The following is a 16,069-nucleotide window of genomic DNA, read 5'->3' on the forward strand; positions in this document are numbered from 1 at the left end:
ATTGAAAGACAGGAAGATACAACAGATGAACGGCACGGACACCATTAAGACATCGAGAACCTACCTACTGGGTTTAAGAAAGTAAACACACAATCGTCACTTGAAATGAGTTATTTAGCCATTTTACTTTACTTAAAAAGTAAATGTTGTCGACACACTCACCATTCACCTCCAAAACGATGTTTTCTGCACGCGAGAATCTGTGTCATCGCTTTCAGGCCAACATGTTCAATAAAAGTAAATGTCAAAACTGCTTCAAAACCGTGTATTCGCACAAACTCAGCGAAGCAGAGCTGTTCCAGGTGAGGATATCATTTCTTGACTTTTTAATTGACATTGACCTGTCTCAGACTAGGCCTCTTCAGGTGGTTTGGCTCCTCCTGGACCCAGAGGACACTGACTTCAGCAGTTGTGGCCTCAGGAAACGGGTGATGACTGGCATTTCCAGAGATCCTTTCCATCAGATACAGGCCATTGATATGTAGCTATGTTTTAACTCTAGCCCTTATCCTTCTTTGCCATCTCTGTTATAGAAATGGCAGAGGAGATATTTTGTGCTTTACGAGCATGGGCTTCTAAGATACTCTCTGGATGAGATGGTGAGGTTTTACTTGTTTTTCATGCAGTGTTTCCTAACCTTTTTTGTCTTATGTACCTGACTAGCCCAAGCTTAAGTATCCCTATCATTGACACCAGACCAGAAATGTGTTTATTTGAACTCTTTTCATACTGATTTCTATTTTGCATTATCATTAATAGAGTGTTTTTGAAGACTAACTTCCAGGCTGGCCTACAATAATACATCTTCACCTTCTAGGGTTTTCCATTGACCTTTGCATTGTGCATCAAAAATGTATGATTATTAAAATCTTACCTTCCACTCTGTGGAATGACAGAGTGACTGTTTTCATCTAGCCAGGTACATTGCCCCAAGGAAGTGTAAATATGTCCCAATGCTGTGAGGTTCTTGATGCTTCATCTCAAACTGGCTTCCAGAACTGTCTGAGGCTGTGCTTCACTGACAGAGACTACTACATCCGAACAGAGAGCACAGACAGCTTCAGCATCAGTAGGTAATGCACTCCCTGACCTGTGGTGTGAACTTGGCCACACATAACTCCTACTTTGTCACTAGTTGTTTTCTATCCCAATTGATACGCATTATAGTATACAATCATATGTTGTGATGTAACGCAACAAGACAGGTGAAGCCAAGTTGATATATTTCTTGTTTTGTGCCAAAATCTGAGCTCTGTTCAATAGTTTAACTGAAATCTTCTCTTTTTCTCTGTCTTCAGTCTCATCCCTCTGTTTCTGCTTAAGTGTTATAAATCACTAAATCTCAGCAAGGTTGATCTAATCCCTTAAGAGTGTAATAAAAGGTGTCAAGGAGTCTTGGATTAGCGTGTGTGTGTGTGTTTCTGTCTGTGTTGAGAACACCAGCTTTAGAACTGTTTCTTTTGGGATTGTTCAGGGTTGTTCTATTATTGTTTGTAATTCTCTATTTCCTTGCAACTGGTGGTTTTTAGTCTTGAAGCGTGATGTCCAGAAAGCAGAAGTAAGAGAAATCTGAAAGCTTGTTTGAGTTTGCATATGCGTGCAATTTCTAGCCTTGGTCATTTTTGGGGTCTGCCGTGTGTTTGAATTTAAGGTTGTTTGTTTCGTTTAGGTGGCAAGAAAATTTGATTGTTTACCCCAAAGCTGCTAAATCAAATCAGAAGAAGAAGAAGGATCCAGCCCACCCACCACAAGTGAGTCTCGTTCATATTAAATACCATTTCATACAATCATGTTCTGTGACAGGCAATGCCAGAATCCTTTCTAATATCTTTGCAGCATATTTCCTTTGGTAAAATATGAATAAATTGAACATTTAATGTAGTATACTTTATAAAAATGTATATATTTAAAATATATTTAATACTAAGTATAGTTCAAATTTATTAACGTATTTACTAACATTTCAATTGAGACTTACTGATATAAAAATTGTAATTACATTTAATTTGGAGTTCTGTTTGTGCACAATGCACATTTCTTAATATTAAGCCTAAAATGTGTTTTAATGTCACTATTGATGAGGATTGTATGATCTTTTAGTGAACCTAAAGTATACATGCAATAGTTCCATTTTGGCACAATCAAATATATTTTGGTATATCTTTAGATGGACTTCAGCACTACTTTCACTCAACTAAAGTGCATTAAGTACATAATTAGTTGTTCCAGTTTAGGAGACTTTAAGGATAGCAGTTTAGTACCAAAACCACAATTGCAGGGTATTTTTATTAAGCACGTAAATTAGTAAATCTATTTGTAGTATACTTAGCATGAAATAAATGTATTTCAAATACTTTTTAGTATATTTATTTTCTCAGTTTTTTCTTCAGCAGTTTATGCCAGAATTATATTTTAGCGCAAAAGATTTAGAATCAAAAGATTTTTCTCATTTCCATTTTTTTGTCTTCTGATTTGTCAGTATTTCATTTGTGATCTGCAAGGTTTAGATGCACTAAACATATAGCAAGATTTAGTTCTATTGTTCAGCGTTAAAAGGATTAGATATCCAGATTTGGAGATCACAATATCTCAGACCACACTTAGAATACCATATGATACCAAGATACATTTCTATAATTTAATTGATTTATCAATTTCTGTATATAAATAATCATATAAGTTATTTGTTACAGATTAGTAGACTTAAATAAGTGCAAAAACGCTAGTTAGTTTGTCATTTCGTCCTGAAGATGGTTGTTTTTAGATGGTCACAGTAATGTTGAAAGAATTATGCAGTTTTGGAGTACTGCTCCTTTAAATGTGCTCCTCCTCCACCCCTATTCTTTACTTTAATTACATTTCTAAGTGCTGTGCCCATCTTTCTGTCTGGTTGATTTACTAATCCCTCTTTATCTCCCTTCTGCATATTCTTTCTGCTGACAACAGAACAAATTGATCTAGTGTGTGCAAGTGCCATTCCACTGTGCTGCAACAATTAACAGCATGTACATGAAATGCTATGTTCCTGTATTTTGTGTGTTTGTTTTTGTGTATTTTGAAGCGTTAGTCAGACAGAAGTTTAATAGAATTAACCTAAGTGATCTGGACAGGATTATTGAGCATCCCCCCATGGGGAGGGCGAAGAGTTTGCAAAGTGGGAGCAGAGTGCAAAAGACATGTGTGCTTGTTTGTCAGGCAGGTTGTATATAGAAAGAGAGGCTTTTCCTATACCACCCGTGCCAATTGGATTTCGCTGGCCGAGTGCTTGTGTGGAGCCTGTCAATCTCTGATTTACTCGCCTATATTCTCTGCCTCTCTCTCAGCAAACAGCAGAAAACCAAACCTCCAGCAGCAGCAGCAGTAGTAGCAGTGGTGGTGCTGCTGCTAAGAAAAGTAGCACTTCTGGAAATAGTTTCACCAGCAGCATTAAAAGACAAGGCAGCATCGGTTCTAGTAGTAATAGAAGCTGTAAAGTTTCCATCAGCGACAATGCTGGCTCTAGTACCAGCAGTACCACTAAAGGCAATAGCAGAAGTGGCATCAGTAGTACTAAAGGGGCCACCGACGGAAGAGGTAGTGTGGTGAGCACGGTGGAGGAGGTTTTGATGTTCTCCTTAGAGAAGGAGCTGGAGGAGGAATCACACAGTGGTGAAGTCGGGGATCCTTCCAGCAGTGGTAATGCTTCATCACTCGATACCAAGCTTGGGTCCTCTCTCTCTTCATCGCTCAGTCAGTCAGGTATGACCTCAGAGTGGCCTTTATGTGTGTACTTGTGACTTGAACTGGATGTTCTTGTTTATGGTTGTAGTAGTTACTGATTTGTCGGCTTAGGAAATAAAGGTAAGTACTGTAGTAGCTAAGTATATACATTTTTCTAGTGAAGAATTCAGAGTAGTTTGCATGAGAATTTTTATTCTGTCATCATTCTAAACCTGTGAAACATGTGATCAGTTTGTTCCTTTGAGTGATTTTTAACGAATCTGTCGATCAGGTTTACAAAATTAGCTCAAATGATTCTTTATCAATTTTACATCTGATGACTTCTGTTTGAAGGACAACGAGGGCATATTTCAATCTGTTTCTAACCCAAAGCTTTATTCATACATTTAATAACTCATATATTTGTTATTTTTAAAACGTAAAAGCTCCATTATTCATTTAGTGGAGTTGCATAAACCTTTGTCAGGGTAGCGCCATATACAAATTTGGACAGTTATGAAAATAAGGTTATGAGAGATTAAGTAAAATGTGTTCAAACAATTGCACTGTTTAACAACATGCCAATTGTTCAGCTGACAAAACAGTTTTAAAGCAACTTTTTTAAGCAAAAACTGTTTATCAAAATTGGGTTTCTTAGCAATTTTGAAGGTTTTGAGTTTAAAAATTCAGTATGGCATCTGCTCCTTAGAAGTTTTTGTTTCCGTGGAAGAAAGTCATAAAAGGTAAAGAGAAAATGATGACAGAACTTTATTTTTGTGTGAAGTGTGTGTTTACTTCTATGCTATTCTGCAAATTTTACTAGGCATGACAAATATATTACTGCTTAACTTTTTCTTTTTTTTTCCTGGTAAACTTCAGCCCATTACTTTGCTTTTATTTGCTCTATCAGGTACTAAGAATCGATTGGGTACTGAAAGCGGCTATTCGTCTCTGGAGAAGACAAGTCCAAGTGTTGTGGATGCACAAGCACACACTGACTCCAGGTGTGACTGTTATTCTGTTTCTTCACCTGCCTCACAACCGTGTATGTATCCTACCTCAATGTCCCTTAGCCCCTCCCCCTTCCCTCCACCAACTCATCACAATCCACAGGGGGCATGTGAGGTTGTTCCTGAAGATGTGGTAGGTTTCTCTTGGGAGAGAAGTTTGGAGTCCAATGGGGAGAGGGAATCACACACATCCATGACACACACACTCAGACATGAATCACCCAGCCCAAGAAAAAAAGTACACCGGCTGTTTGGAAATCGGCACAGGTAAGACAGGTTAATTTTGCTCCTGATTCTCTTTACACAGAGTTGGTTTTTATGTATAATGCTTGTGGCTCCCTCTAGTGATTATGTTTTTGCCATTCCTTCGACAGCATGTCAAAAGCACTCCTCTCTGCTCGTCTTTCAGGAGACTTCATCCCATCGCCATCAGTCAAATCAAACCGGGCTGCTTGCATTCCTATTTGCCATTTTAGTCCAAATATATTATGTTATGTTTGTCAAAGTTATAATATCTTTAAATGTTAAAATGCTTGGCATCACTGCATTGATGCTCCTCAAACAAATGTTTGCAGTTGGTTCAAACAGTTTTGTAAATCAGTTCAGTTTTAGGTGTTCTGTGTGTTTTCTGTATATATCTCTCGACATTGATGAAACCAGTATAATGTGTGCATACTGAATTCTAAATGGCCGTATTGCATATTACCCTCTCGGTAGTTTCTATATTTACATTCTGAACTTTTTTATTTTTTTTATTTTGTAGAGCTCAAAGTTTAATCTAAAATTGATATCCACTGTCTTTTATATGTTTGCATGCTTGTTTCTAGGAGGTCTCAGGAAGCTGTTCAACAAGAGGGTTCATTTCTGGATACCAAGCTTCCCCCCTCAACCTTCACTACTTCCTCTACTGAACAAAATGACCATAAGACAACTGTCAGTACATCTCAGGATTCCTTCCCTAATGATATTCCTGATCACTCACAGCATTTAATGTCATGTAGTCTCCGCTCCAAATCGCTGGAGTGCAGACCGCTTGATTCCACTCCCACAGTAAGTACAACCAATACAAAGAATGATTCTAATGTGAATTTTTATTATGGCTGTAAATTGATTATAAAATTAAATCCAGTAAATTATGGGATGTGGCGACAAATTAATCATAATTGATCATATCACACGTTATTGCTACAGTAATGCTCTTTTCCTCTCAGCCTGACCTCCTTAATTTCAAAAAGGGATGGATGTCTAGACTGGGAGAAGATGGAAAGGTGATTTTGAGATTTGAGTGCATGATCTCAGTCTACTTGTTCATGATTTTTTCTGTGTGAAGTGGTCTGATGTTCTCTGTCTCTAGTGGCAGAAACACTGGTTTGTTCTTACTGACCAGATTTTGAGATTCTATCGTGACTCTGCAGCAGAAGAGGTAAAGTGTTCGGTCTATGAAGAATCATCATAAAAATTGATTTGCCATTTTCAGTTAAGAGCTCTTTCTGTGTTTTGGGACTTAGGCAGCTGATGTGGATGGTGAGATCAACTTGTCTACTTGTTTCGATGTTACAGATTACCCTGTACAAAGGAACTATGGCTTTCAGATTCATGTGAGTGTATATTAGCTAAATTTTAAGCTTATTTGTCTGTTGCATTGACTTTATTCATCACTCTTTTCAAACAGACAAAGGATGGTGTCTTCACCCTCTGTGCAATGACTTATGGGATACGACGCAACTGGGTCCAGGCAGTAATGAAAAATGTTCGTCCCACCATTGCCCCTGATGTCACATGGTACAACATCAAAACTAACTGCCATTACCAAAAATATATTTTATCCACTATACATATTTTGTATATTGATATCAAAGCCTAATACATATATTGCTGTATTTTTCTCACAAAACAGCATAACATGTTAGTGGGTTGACTCTTTCTGCCTTTTATCTTTTTCCCCATGCTAAACAAGGAAAAATCCTGCTATAAAACCCAGGTTTGAATGTGTTTTCATGACCAAGAGTGTTTTTTAATTTAAATGAAGTGTATGGCAAAACACACACAACTACAATATCAGTGATATAATTTATAATAGTTCAATCATAGCCACTTCTTTTCTTCCCTTAGTTCAATTCCTCAAAAGGTGTCAATGACTAGTGCACATGCTCGTACAAGCTCCTGCCAATGCAGTACAGTTCCCCAGGAGGCAGAGCAAAGGAGTCGCATCCGTGAGCGCCATAGAGAGGGGCGTTACAAAACCTTTGATTGGGCAGAATTAAGTTGTAAACAGCACAAAGAGGAGTTGTTAAATGATCCATCCGGAAGGCAGTGGAACCATAACAGTGAGCGCTCGGTGCCTCCTGCACCTGCACCATCCCCTGAAGAGCAGATCACACCTTCGGCCTCTGGGGCATCAGAGAATGAGTATCTTCAGAAAAAAAGAATCTCACAGAGGCAAAGCTTGAATATCATGTCTGCTGATATACCATCAAACTTATCACTTATGCCAGTGTCCAGTCGAACCTCCCCAGAATCAATCAGCCCAGACAGCTTAGAGGTTGATGCAGGAACTGTGTATGTCCACTCTGACGGCTGTGGTGAACTACTAGAAGCTAAACCCAAAGAAGAAAAGCAGGTAGCATAACAAGCAAATATGGTTGTGATATTCCATTGTCTACATACTTAATTCCCCTGCACTGTTTGCATATAATTTGTCATGGTTCTAAACAAAGTCTCACAATTCATTACAGGTTGATCGCTCCACATCTCCATTGCCAGTCACCTTCTATTCATCTTCAGTGCAAACAGAATGGCAGTGGGATGTGGAGCTTCAGAGCCTGCGTAGAGAATTGAAGGCTGAGCACGAGAGGAATCACACTCAAGAAAGTGAGTTAAGACTCAGTGAGGCCCGACTCCAAGCTGCGCTTAATGAGAGCAAGGAATGTCTTCAGAGGACAGAGTTAAAGATTCAAGAGACAGAAACTCTTCTGAAGGAGCGTGACGAGGTGCTGGAGAGTCTGCGTGGACGGTTGGAGGAGGTAACGGGTCGTCTTAAAGCAACCGAAGAGGCGCAAGCCTTGAAAGAGGTCAGGCTACAGAGGCACCTGCGCCTCCTGCAAGAGAGCCAGGAACGAGAAAGGAGGAGCTTTAGTGACAGCCTCGACCAATCAGAACACCGATCGAAGGAACTAGAGGAGCATCTGAGGCAGAAAGAGGCTGAGCTGCAGAAAAGGCCAACAGGTGACGTTACTGATGAACTTCTGCGAAGGTGCCAGGAACTACAAAACCAGCTGGAAGAGTCAGACAGTGAGGTCTGTCGTCTGCAGGCACGCCTCCAAACTGAAGAGACTCTTTATTATGACATGGAGCATGATTATGAAAGAGCTTGTGAGGAGATGCAGAGTTTGCGAGGTGCTCTGCTGGACTGTGAGAGGGTAAGTGAGGAGCGCTTTCAAACTCAGTTGGTGCAGCAACAGCAAGAGTTAGACAGGAAGGAACGAGAACTACAGGAAGTGCTTCTTAAGATGGCCATCCTGGGCAGTAGTCTAGAGGAGACGGAACAAAGGCTTAAGGAAGCTCAAACCCATTCTTCTGAAGCTAATGTTCTCTGTGAGGCATTGATTGAGCCACAACAATGCAGACAGAAAGGGCAGAGTGATTCGGAAATACAACCTACTACTCAGGCAGACAAGTCACATAGAGTGATCTCCGTGATCCAGGCACTTGAGCGCAAGTTATGTGACACTGAAGAGCGACTCCGGGAGCTTACCATGCATCTTCAGCAACAGCAACAATTCAACACTGGACCGCATGCACTCAATGATTCTTGGTGCTCGCACAGTTCCCTCCAGAATCCGGAGGGTCGACACTCTGTGGATGCTCTGCCAAGTTTTACTGAAACGTTGCATAGCTTGCAGGGAACAGCTTTAGACAGAACCTCAGACAAAACTAAAATCTCCCTTTATGATGATGGAAAACCTGGAAGCTGGAGGTTGGTTGGCGAGAGTTCAGGGAGAAATCAAGCTCTAGAGATGGCCAGCAGAGTTTTGTCACTGGAGGCACTGATTATCCAAAGGATTGCCTCAGCACTTGAGCATCCCAGCTCAAAGTTGCTTAATAATTTGTCAGAGGTGCATGTCCAGGTGCTTAGGACGGCTCAAGGAGGCAGTCATAATGAGGCTGTGGAACCTAGTTACACCCAGATCTTTTTGGACCCTATCGAGCAAGACCTGGTAGACAGTACGCTGAGTGAAAGTGCAATCCATAGACTGTGTGTAAGAGCAGAGATGACATACCTCATACATACTCTCTGTACTCATCCCTCACAGGAGCGAAAGGGATCTGAGCTTTTTTATGTCTTGCCTTGGCCAGAGAGTTCCTCATCTGGAACCAAAATGGAATACTGTTCGAAGCAGGGGTCCAGACTTGCTGACATTAGCCCACCAGAACTTGCACCTTACAGTGAACAAATGGACGACGAGCTGGCAACCGATTTTCTCCTTAAGGGCTCCGAGGTACAGCTTGCTTGCAGAAAGAGTCTGGTGGCAGAGCTCCGTGCTCAGGCCCAGTCAGTGCAGAACCTCTCAACACAGCTACAGTCTAATGTTAGAGAGGTCGACCTTCCTGGTGAACTACCCTCAGCCATCCTGAGGGCTGCAATTTGTCAGGCCACTTTGGCATACATGGGCTGTCGTCTCCGTTCGGCCCTGCAGCAGGAGATGAGTGCCCTACGCAAGCAGAGAGAGCAGGCTGAGTGCGAGTGTCGTGCTGTGTGTCGTAGCATGGAGACTTTTTTCCAGGAACAGACGGAGCGTCACGAAGAGAAGCTGCGTGAGGAGCGTGTTGTTGTTGAAAAGGCAGAGCAGGAGCGCGTTTCGGCGGAGACCAATGCTCAGTTGAGGACGGAAGAAGCTGAAAAATTGCAGTTGGAGTTTGAGGAGAAGCTCCAAGAGCTCCAGAAAATCCATGAAGATGAGATGAGCCATCTCCATGAATATTACATTCAAAACTTGTCAAGGCCAAAAGCTGCAACTCTCTCAGAACTAGAGGAGGATGAAGAGACTGAGCAGGCTTCTGCGACTGCTCTGCAAGACCGAATCAGTGAGCTTGAGACTGAGGTGACTTGTTTGAGGGCGGATCTTAGCAACCAGGATGTCAAAGCCTTCCAGCTTGACCTAGAAACCATCAAGGTATGCAAAGCCTTCTTGTTACAGCGTGAGATTAACATGTAATTATACGCAAAGATGAAGATACGCCATGTATTTGTGTGTCTTAGGCCACGTATGAGCATGGTTTCAGCATTATGGAAGACAGCCACCAGCGAGTGATTGAGGAGATGCAGAGGCAGCATCAGAAAGAGGTGGAGAGACTGACAGAGGAGCGAGAAAGAGTACTGCAGGAAGAGACGAATGCCACCATTGCAGGTACTACTCTCAACACAAGCTCCCAGTGACAGCTGTGGTCACCAATAACTGTTATTGTGAGGAAAAAGAGCAGCTTGGACATTCTGCTAAGTAACTACTTATGAGTTCCTCATAAGAAGTCAAACAGATTTGTAAGTCGTGAGGTTGAGAAAATTACAATTTTTTATTTTTGTGTGAACTGTCCCTTTAAGCACTCATACAGTACATGGGGTTTGTTACAAATTTGTGCTACTGTCTTGTATTTAACTATGGATAAAAGCATCTGCCAAATTAATAAATGTAAATTTGCTCGGTGTATGCTTAGACATACAAATGACGATCTAGCTTCTCTGCTTCTTGGTCTTGACAGTTCTGTCTGACCATTTTTTATATTATTTGTTGTTTTCAAAGCCATTGAGGCTATGAGGAAAGCTCATAAAGAGGAAATGGACAAGACACAGAAAGCCCTGCAAAATGGAGCCAATGTGGACATCCGCCAGCTTCGTGCACAATACAAGTGCGTGTGATATGTCTGTCAGTACTCTGAGAACTGTCAGGCACAACATCAAAAATCTATTTATGGTTGCAGAACTATATATCAACCATATGCCTCTTTGTGCAATTTCTGCAGTGAGGAGCTAAAAACATTACACAGGGAGCTGGAAGTGTTGTCAGAGCAGTATTCTCAGAAATGCCTGGAAAATACTCATTTGAATCGGACTATAGGAACAGAAAGGGAAGCATCGAGTACAACACAGAGAGAGAACCAGGAGCTTCGCATTCACAACCAGGTACAGGTGCACGTGCACACAAAAAATGTGCATATGTACACAGCCATTGCTTCACTGCTTGTCTTACATATGTATCACATATTTTTCTAAGGAATTAAATGAGTTTTTGGCTGCTGAATTATCCCTTATGCATTCACGCATGAATGGGGAGGTGAAACATTCCCAATCTTCTCAGGAGAAAGACGTGTATCAGCTGGAGGTAAAACTTGACACCCTTTCATATGGCAAAGTGCCCAAATTTGACTTGTACTACTAAAATTAGCAGGGGATGGTTGACTGAACACAGATTAAAGTTATCTGCACTCTCGGTTGAGTACATTTAATCGGCTTCCACAAAAGAAGTCCTTGTGGGTTTTATTACTGCTCAGATGAGATGATGTCAGAGTATATTCCATCAAAGGTGCTATAAAGTATACGTGCGTAAAAACAGATGTGCTCTGTCTCGTTCTTTGATGCTGTAGGTAAATCTCAGAGTAAAGGAATCCGAGATTAAGTGTCTAAAACAGGAGATCAACTCACTTAAACTGGAGTTGCAGGCAGGAAATACGGTAACACCTTTTTCAATTAAAACAAATTAATCGTTGAATATTGAGTAATTTTGTAGTCAATTAATACAAAAATCTGTATTATTATAAGTAAAAATTATAAGTGTGACACATTTGTGTAAGTTTTATTGTTTTATTCTCAAATGTTAACCATAACAGTTTCCAAATAAGCTAATTCAACCAATGCTTACATAGAGAATACACTTCCACTTCAAAGTTTAAAGTTTTTTAAACTTTTTTTCTGTATTTCTATTTTAAATGTGTTTTTTTTGTTGTTGTTGTTTTTAGTATTTTAAAGAGCTAGATTCTGAGCTGGTTGCTTCAGAAGTCAAAAGTCAAAGTGACTTCACTAAACTAAGGATGGTGCCAGCAAGACAACAGAGTTTAAAATATGGTAAGAAAATCATGTTACTGTGAAGGCAAACAGATCAAGTGCATAAGCATGCACTTATTCACAATTTGTAAATGCCTGTTGCAGATCTGATGAAATCCAGGAGCAACCCGGACTTCCCAAAGGACCATGCTACACTTACGCAACCTGACAGATCCAAGGTGGGATCATCTCTGCCATTACATGGAACAAAATACTGACGTTCCCTAAAATTTAAGCTTTCTCACTCTCTCTCATTTTATTCTCACAGTCTTAAAGATGGACTAACTGTTCTGGAGAGGATGAAGCTTTTTGAATTAACCAGCACACAAAAGATTTGAGTGTCTGTCTGTGTGATAGAGAGAGAGAGAAAGATGAGCATTTTAATGTGGGTTAAATTATTTAATTGTATATCTTTATAACGCCATGAATTCTAACTATACATTTAGTCACAGGTGTGTGTGTGTGTGTGTGTGTGTGTATGTCAGTCTTTTTAATTCTTGTTTCTTTACTACTTTAGACTATAGAATTTTTTATATGACGTTGTCTCTCTCTAAATCTTAAACTGTCTTTGTTTATATTTACATGTTTATGCCTGATTGAGCATCAGTTCGATTTGTTTCATCTCTAATTATGAATAAAGTCAAGCTTTTCCAATCTTTTAAGTTTTTGTTTGTGTAACTTTTCAATCCATATGTGAAGATTTTAAATACTGCACGCTGGATTAGAAAGGTTATCATTATTTATCCCTTGTCAAAAATCCTAAAGATTTCCAATAAGAAAATTGTACAGAATTCCAATTAGAATTTCTATCATATTTTGGAACCATTCCTAAAAGATTCCTATCTAAGACTTTCTGGACAAAGGATTTCATTCTTATCCTGTTCATTTCCTTTGCAGTAGCTTGTTTGCTGAGACAATGTTCTTTAAAGAGAATTATTTAATTAGGTTGCCAGTGGATCCCAGTAAAAAAAAAAAGTCCTATAAGAATCCTTTAGGATTTTTAGATAAGGCAGATTATTTTTAACCTTTAAGGTATCTCATAAACAGTTCTAAACTGTAAATGACACTGCATCTTCCTTTACCAAGCTTTTCCTGACTTTTTTCACAGCACTTATAAAAGCTCATTTATTTAGTATGTAACTTAAGTGCTACTTCGCATTTGCTTCTAACTAAAATCTCTGTGAAGTCACTTGGCGGCCAATATCTCTGTAGTGCCTTTATAACCACTAGATGTCGTGATTCACCTCAGCACAAAGTTGCCAGTGCAAAAAGTCTTGACCTGCTTCTTTTCTGCTCAGTTAAAAATAAGAGATACCCTACCACTATTTATATTGTCGGACGTTTTGTCGGAGATTTAAGGAGTCCTGTTTGACCCAGGTATTTAATACGTTTCATTATGTGCAAAACCGTCTGCAAAACCGTCGAAAGCATTTAGCCCAAAAAACAATAGCATCTGAACATGAGGATGGGTTTCCCTCATTTAATACGGGCTCCATATCGTTTCACATCCTTTATGAGTCTTGAAATGTTTTGCTGGCTAATACGTCTCAGTAAAGCAGTGTTTTCATGTCTGGGGTCTGTGTATAAGCTACAGAGAGGGAGAGGGGAGCGCGGCAGGTGTGCGCACTTGCTAATTAAATTTCTGACGGCTTCTTTGTCAGTAATTACTTATGAATAATGCATGTTGCTTTGAAACGATGATCTCTTCATTATGTTAAATTTTCAAAACACTGATTAATTTGAAAAAATGACAATCCCTTAATTCTCTCTCTCTTTCTCTAACCAAAAGTGTGTGAGTGTCCATCCTATTCAGCTCGTTTCAGAGCATTGTGCTGCCTTTGAAGAGTATTTACATATTCAGCTCTCAGCTCCTCCAGCTGAACCATGTTTACATCGTTTTACAGGAAGGGTAAGAGAAGTCCTGTTTTTATAACGGGGAAATTGATATTTTGAAGAAAAATAAAACAAAAAACTTGTCAAGTACTGACTTGCTTAAACCTCGTCCCAAGAGGCCATGTTAGGGATGCAAAGCTTACCTCAGATGCTCTGTGCATTTTGTTTGTGTAACTTTTACTTCGTCTGTCAACTCTTTTTAGTCTGGCCAGCCCTTTTTTTCTGTCTGGCTCTTAGAAAACTTATGTATGCATATTACAAATATACCCATTTTAAACTTTGTAGACAATGAATATATAATGCAATAGTGGGTTGGTTATGTAACATCGCAGAGTATATAAATAAGTAGACCAAAATATCTTCACCAGCCAGCGGTACCTATGAGAAAGCCTGTTTAATAAACATACTATCATTTGTTCTCACTAGGGTGCCAAAGCATGACTTAAAATGATTTAAGTTCTGTTAAAATAATAAGTTATTAATAAGTTCAGTTAAAATAATCTAAATCACATGCTAATAAATATAAATAAGATGTATATTTTTACTTAAAACTTATGGTGTAATATTAATTAACCAATATTAATAAACATTGGAAAACAAGCATATTTAGAGCATTTTATCATATTTAGAGCAAAATATACCAGTGGAAATATTATAGCTTAGTCTAAATAAGCGTGTGTTTGTGTTGTGTGTAAAGCAAAGAAGGAGGGTCATTAAATGGAGAATTTGGTTTCTGTATCAGTAGCACGTCAGTAAACGTCACACAACACGTGTACACACACAGTACAGGAATCACATAATTTAATACTTCATAATTTAAGACTTCATGCAGTTGAAGGTGAGGTTTGATACAGATCAATGGTTGTAAAATGCACCTGTTTTCCTGGAGCTCAGTGGTGTATATATCAGAATCAGAATGAGCTTTATTGGCCAGGTATGTTTACACATACGAGGAAATTGTTGTAGTGACAGAAGCTCCACGGTGCAACAGAAAGACAGCAGCTGCACAGGACACGGGTAATAAAGAATAATATACAAATAGGCAATGTACAAAACAGCAAAAACACAATATATAATATAGACAATTATGTGTGTACAGGTCTGATATGTGCAAATTTGAAAGAAAAAATAAGTATGTGTGGTGAATAAATAATGTATGATAGAGTTGTGTGCTTTCACTCTCTCTTTCATCCAGCTACACGCAGTGACGTAACTACTCAGGTTTAATACTTTCCTGTTTAATTTTAGAATGTAAATCCCCTGATTGTGCGGTTCTGATTGATTAAGGTGCACTTCTGGGTTCTATTGCTGAGAAGAAATCATAGTGTGCTGTTTTTCTGTGATGTGCATGTTGATCGTTTTGTCATTCCATAAGTCTTGGGCTCAATATCAAAACTTAATGTTCACATGAAGTAGTTTTAAAACAATAATGTCAAAATGTAGACGTGGAAATGCTGAATCCGTGGATACATGTTCCCCTCCTGGTTTTATGTTATATTTGGCATTAATTACCACTCTTCTCAGAAGGAAAATGTACATGATCTCTTTGACCTTTGTGTGTGACAAGTATTCTCAAAGCTTTTAGGCTTGAACCTATAGGGCACACATGCTTCTGGTTCCCAAAGTTATAATGTACTAAAAGAGAGACGGCAATTAGAGACATTCCCTGGGGTAGAACACAAAGCACAGACGTTGACCGGTGATAGTGGTGCATGTGGACTTCCTCTCCCTCCCACTGGCCATAAGAACAGAGTATGTAGCCTATATTGGATGTTCCCTTAATTAATTCTTAGTCTTTAAAATTACAATCCATAATTATTATGTTGTTTAAAGATCAAATGTTGATTGTCAATTGACATTTGCTTTGTATTGAGTGGAATTATTATTATTCAATTGCATTTATTGTTAATTAAAAACATTGTTGCACAATAAATGTGTGTAATTTTAAGGTGCAACAGTGGAACACCAGAGAAACAAATCTATAGATAGGCCTATCCACCTTTTTCTTCAATGCAGAAGTAAGCCTATGGGTGAGAATTCCGGTTCATTAGCCGTTATAGATAAATAACGAGAAGGATAACAACGTGCAGTAAATGGTAAAACTGTTTGCACTACAAACCAATGTTCATAATTAAGATAACACATTAAAATAATATCGTAAGACACAAATTTTCAATATCAAGCAGCAAAACGAACTGTTTTGTACAGCTAAAAATAGCTGGACATGGATGAGAGCGGAAGTTAGACCCATAGAATGTACAAATGGCCCATTTTTACTGCAAGAAAAAGGTGGATACGTCCAGTAAATAAATAGACCGTTTCCATGGTTACATTTGTCACCATGGTTATGAATTATGATTCTCTTCCAATG

The 16,069-nt window shown here is 39.1% G+C and overlaps 1 protein-coding gene across 1 annotated transcript; it reads left to right on the forward strand.

The window, feature by feature from the left end:
• Positions 1-179: 179 nt before the first annotated feature.
• Positions 180-12,461, forward strand: LOC306868496 (uncharacterized protein; the record flags this gene model as incomplete). Its single annotated transcript, XM_079414696.1, has 23 exons — positions 180-302; positions 351-428; positions 534-599; positions 916-1,073; positions 1,670-1,751; positions 3,324-3,738; positions 4,610-4,703; positions 4,773-4,976; positions 5,537-5,759; positions 5,921-5,977; positions 6,064-6,132; positions 6,218-6,307; positions 6,382-6,491; positions 6,822-7,329; positions 7,445-9,883; positions 9,970-10,117; positions 10,508-10,613; positions 10,728-10,887; positions 10,979-11,086; positions 11,349-11,435; positions 11,721-11,826; positions 11,911-11,984; positions 12,074-12,461. The coding sequence occupies 23 exons, from the start codon at positions 180-182 to the stop codon at positions 12,077-12,079; spliced, it is 5,511 nt and encodes a 1,836-aa protein (XP_079270822.1). The 3' UTR covers positions 12,080-12,461.
• Positions 12,462-16,069: the final 3,608 nt, after the last annotated feature.

Source organism: Barbus barbus, assembly GCF_936440315.1.
Source record: "Barbus barbus genome assembly, chromosome: 4".
Lineage (NCBI taxonomy): Eukaryota > Metazoa > Chordata > Actinopteri > Cypriniformes > Cyprinidae > Barbus > Barbus barbus.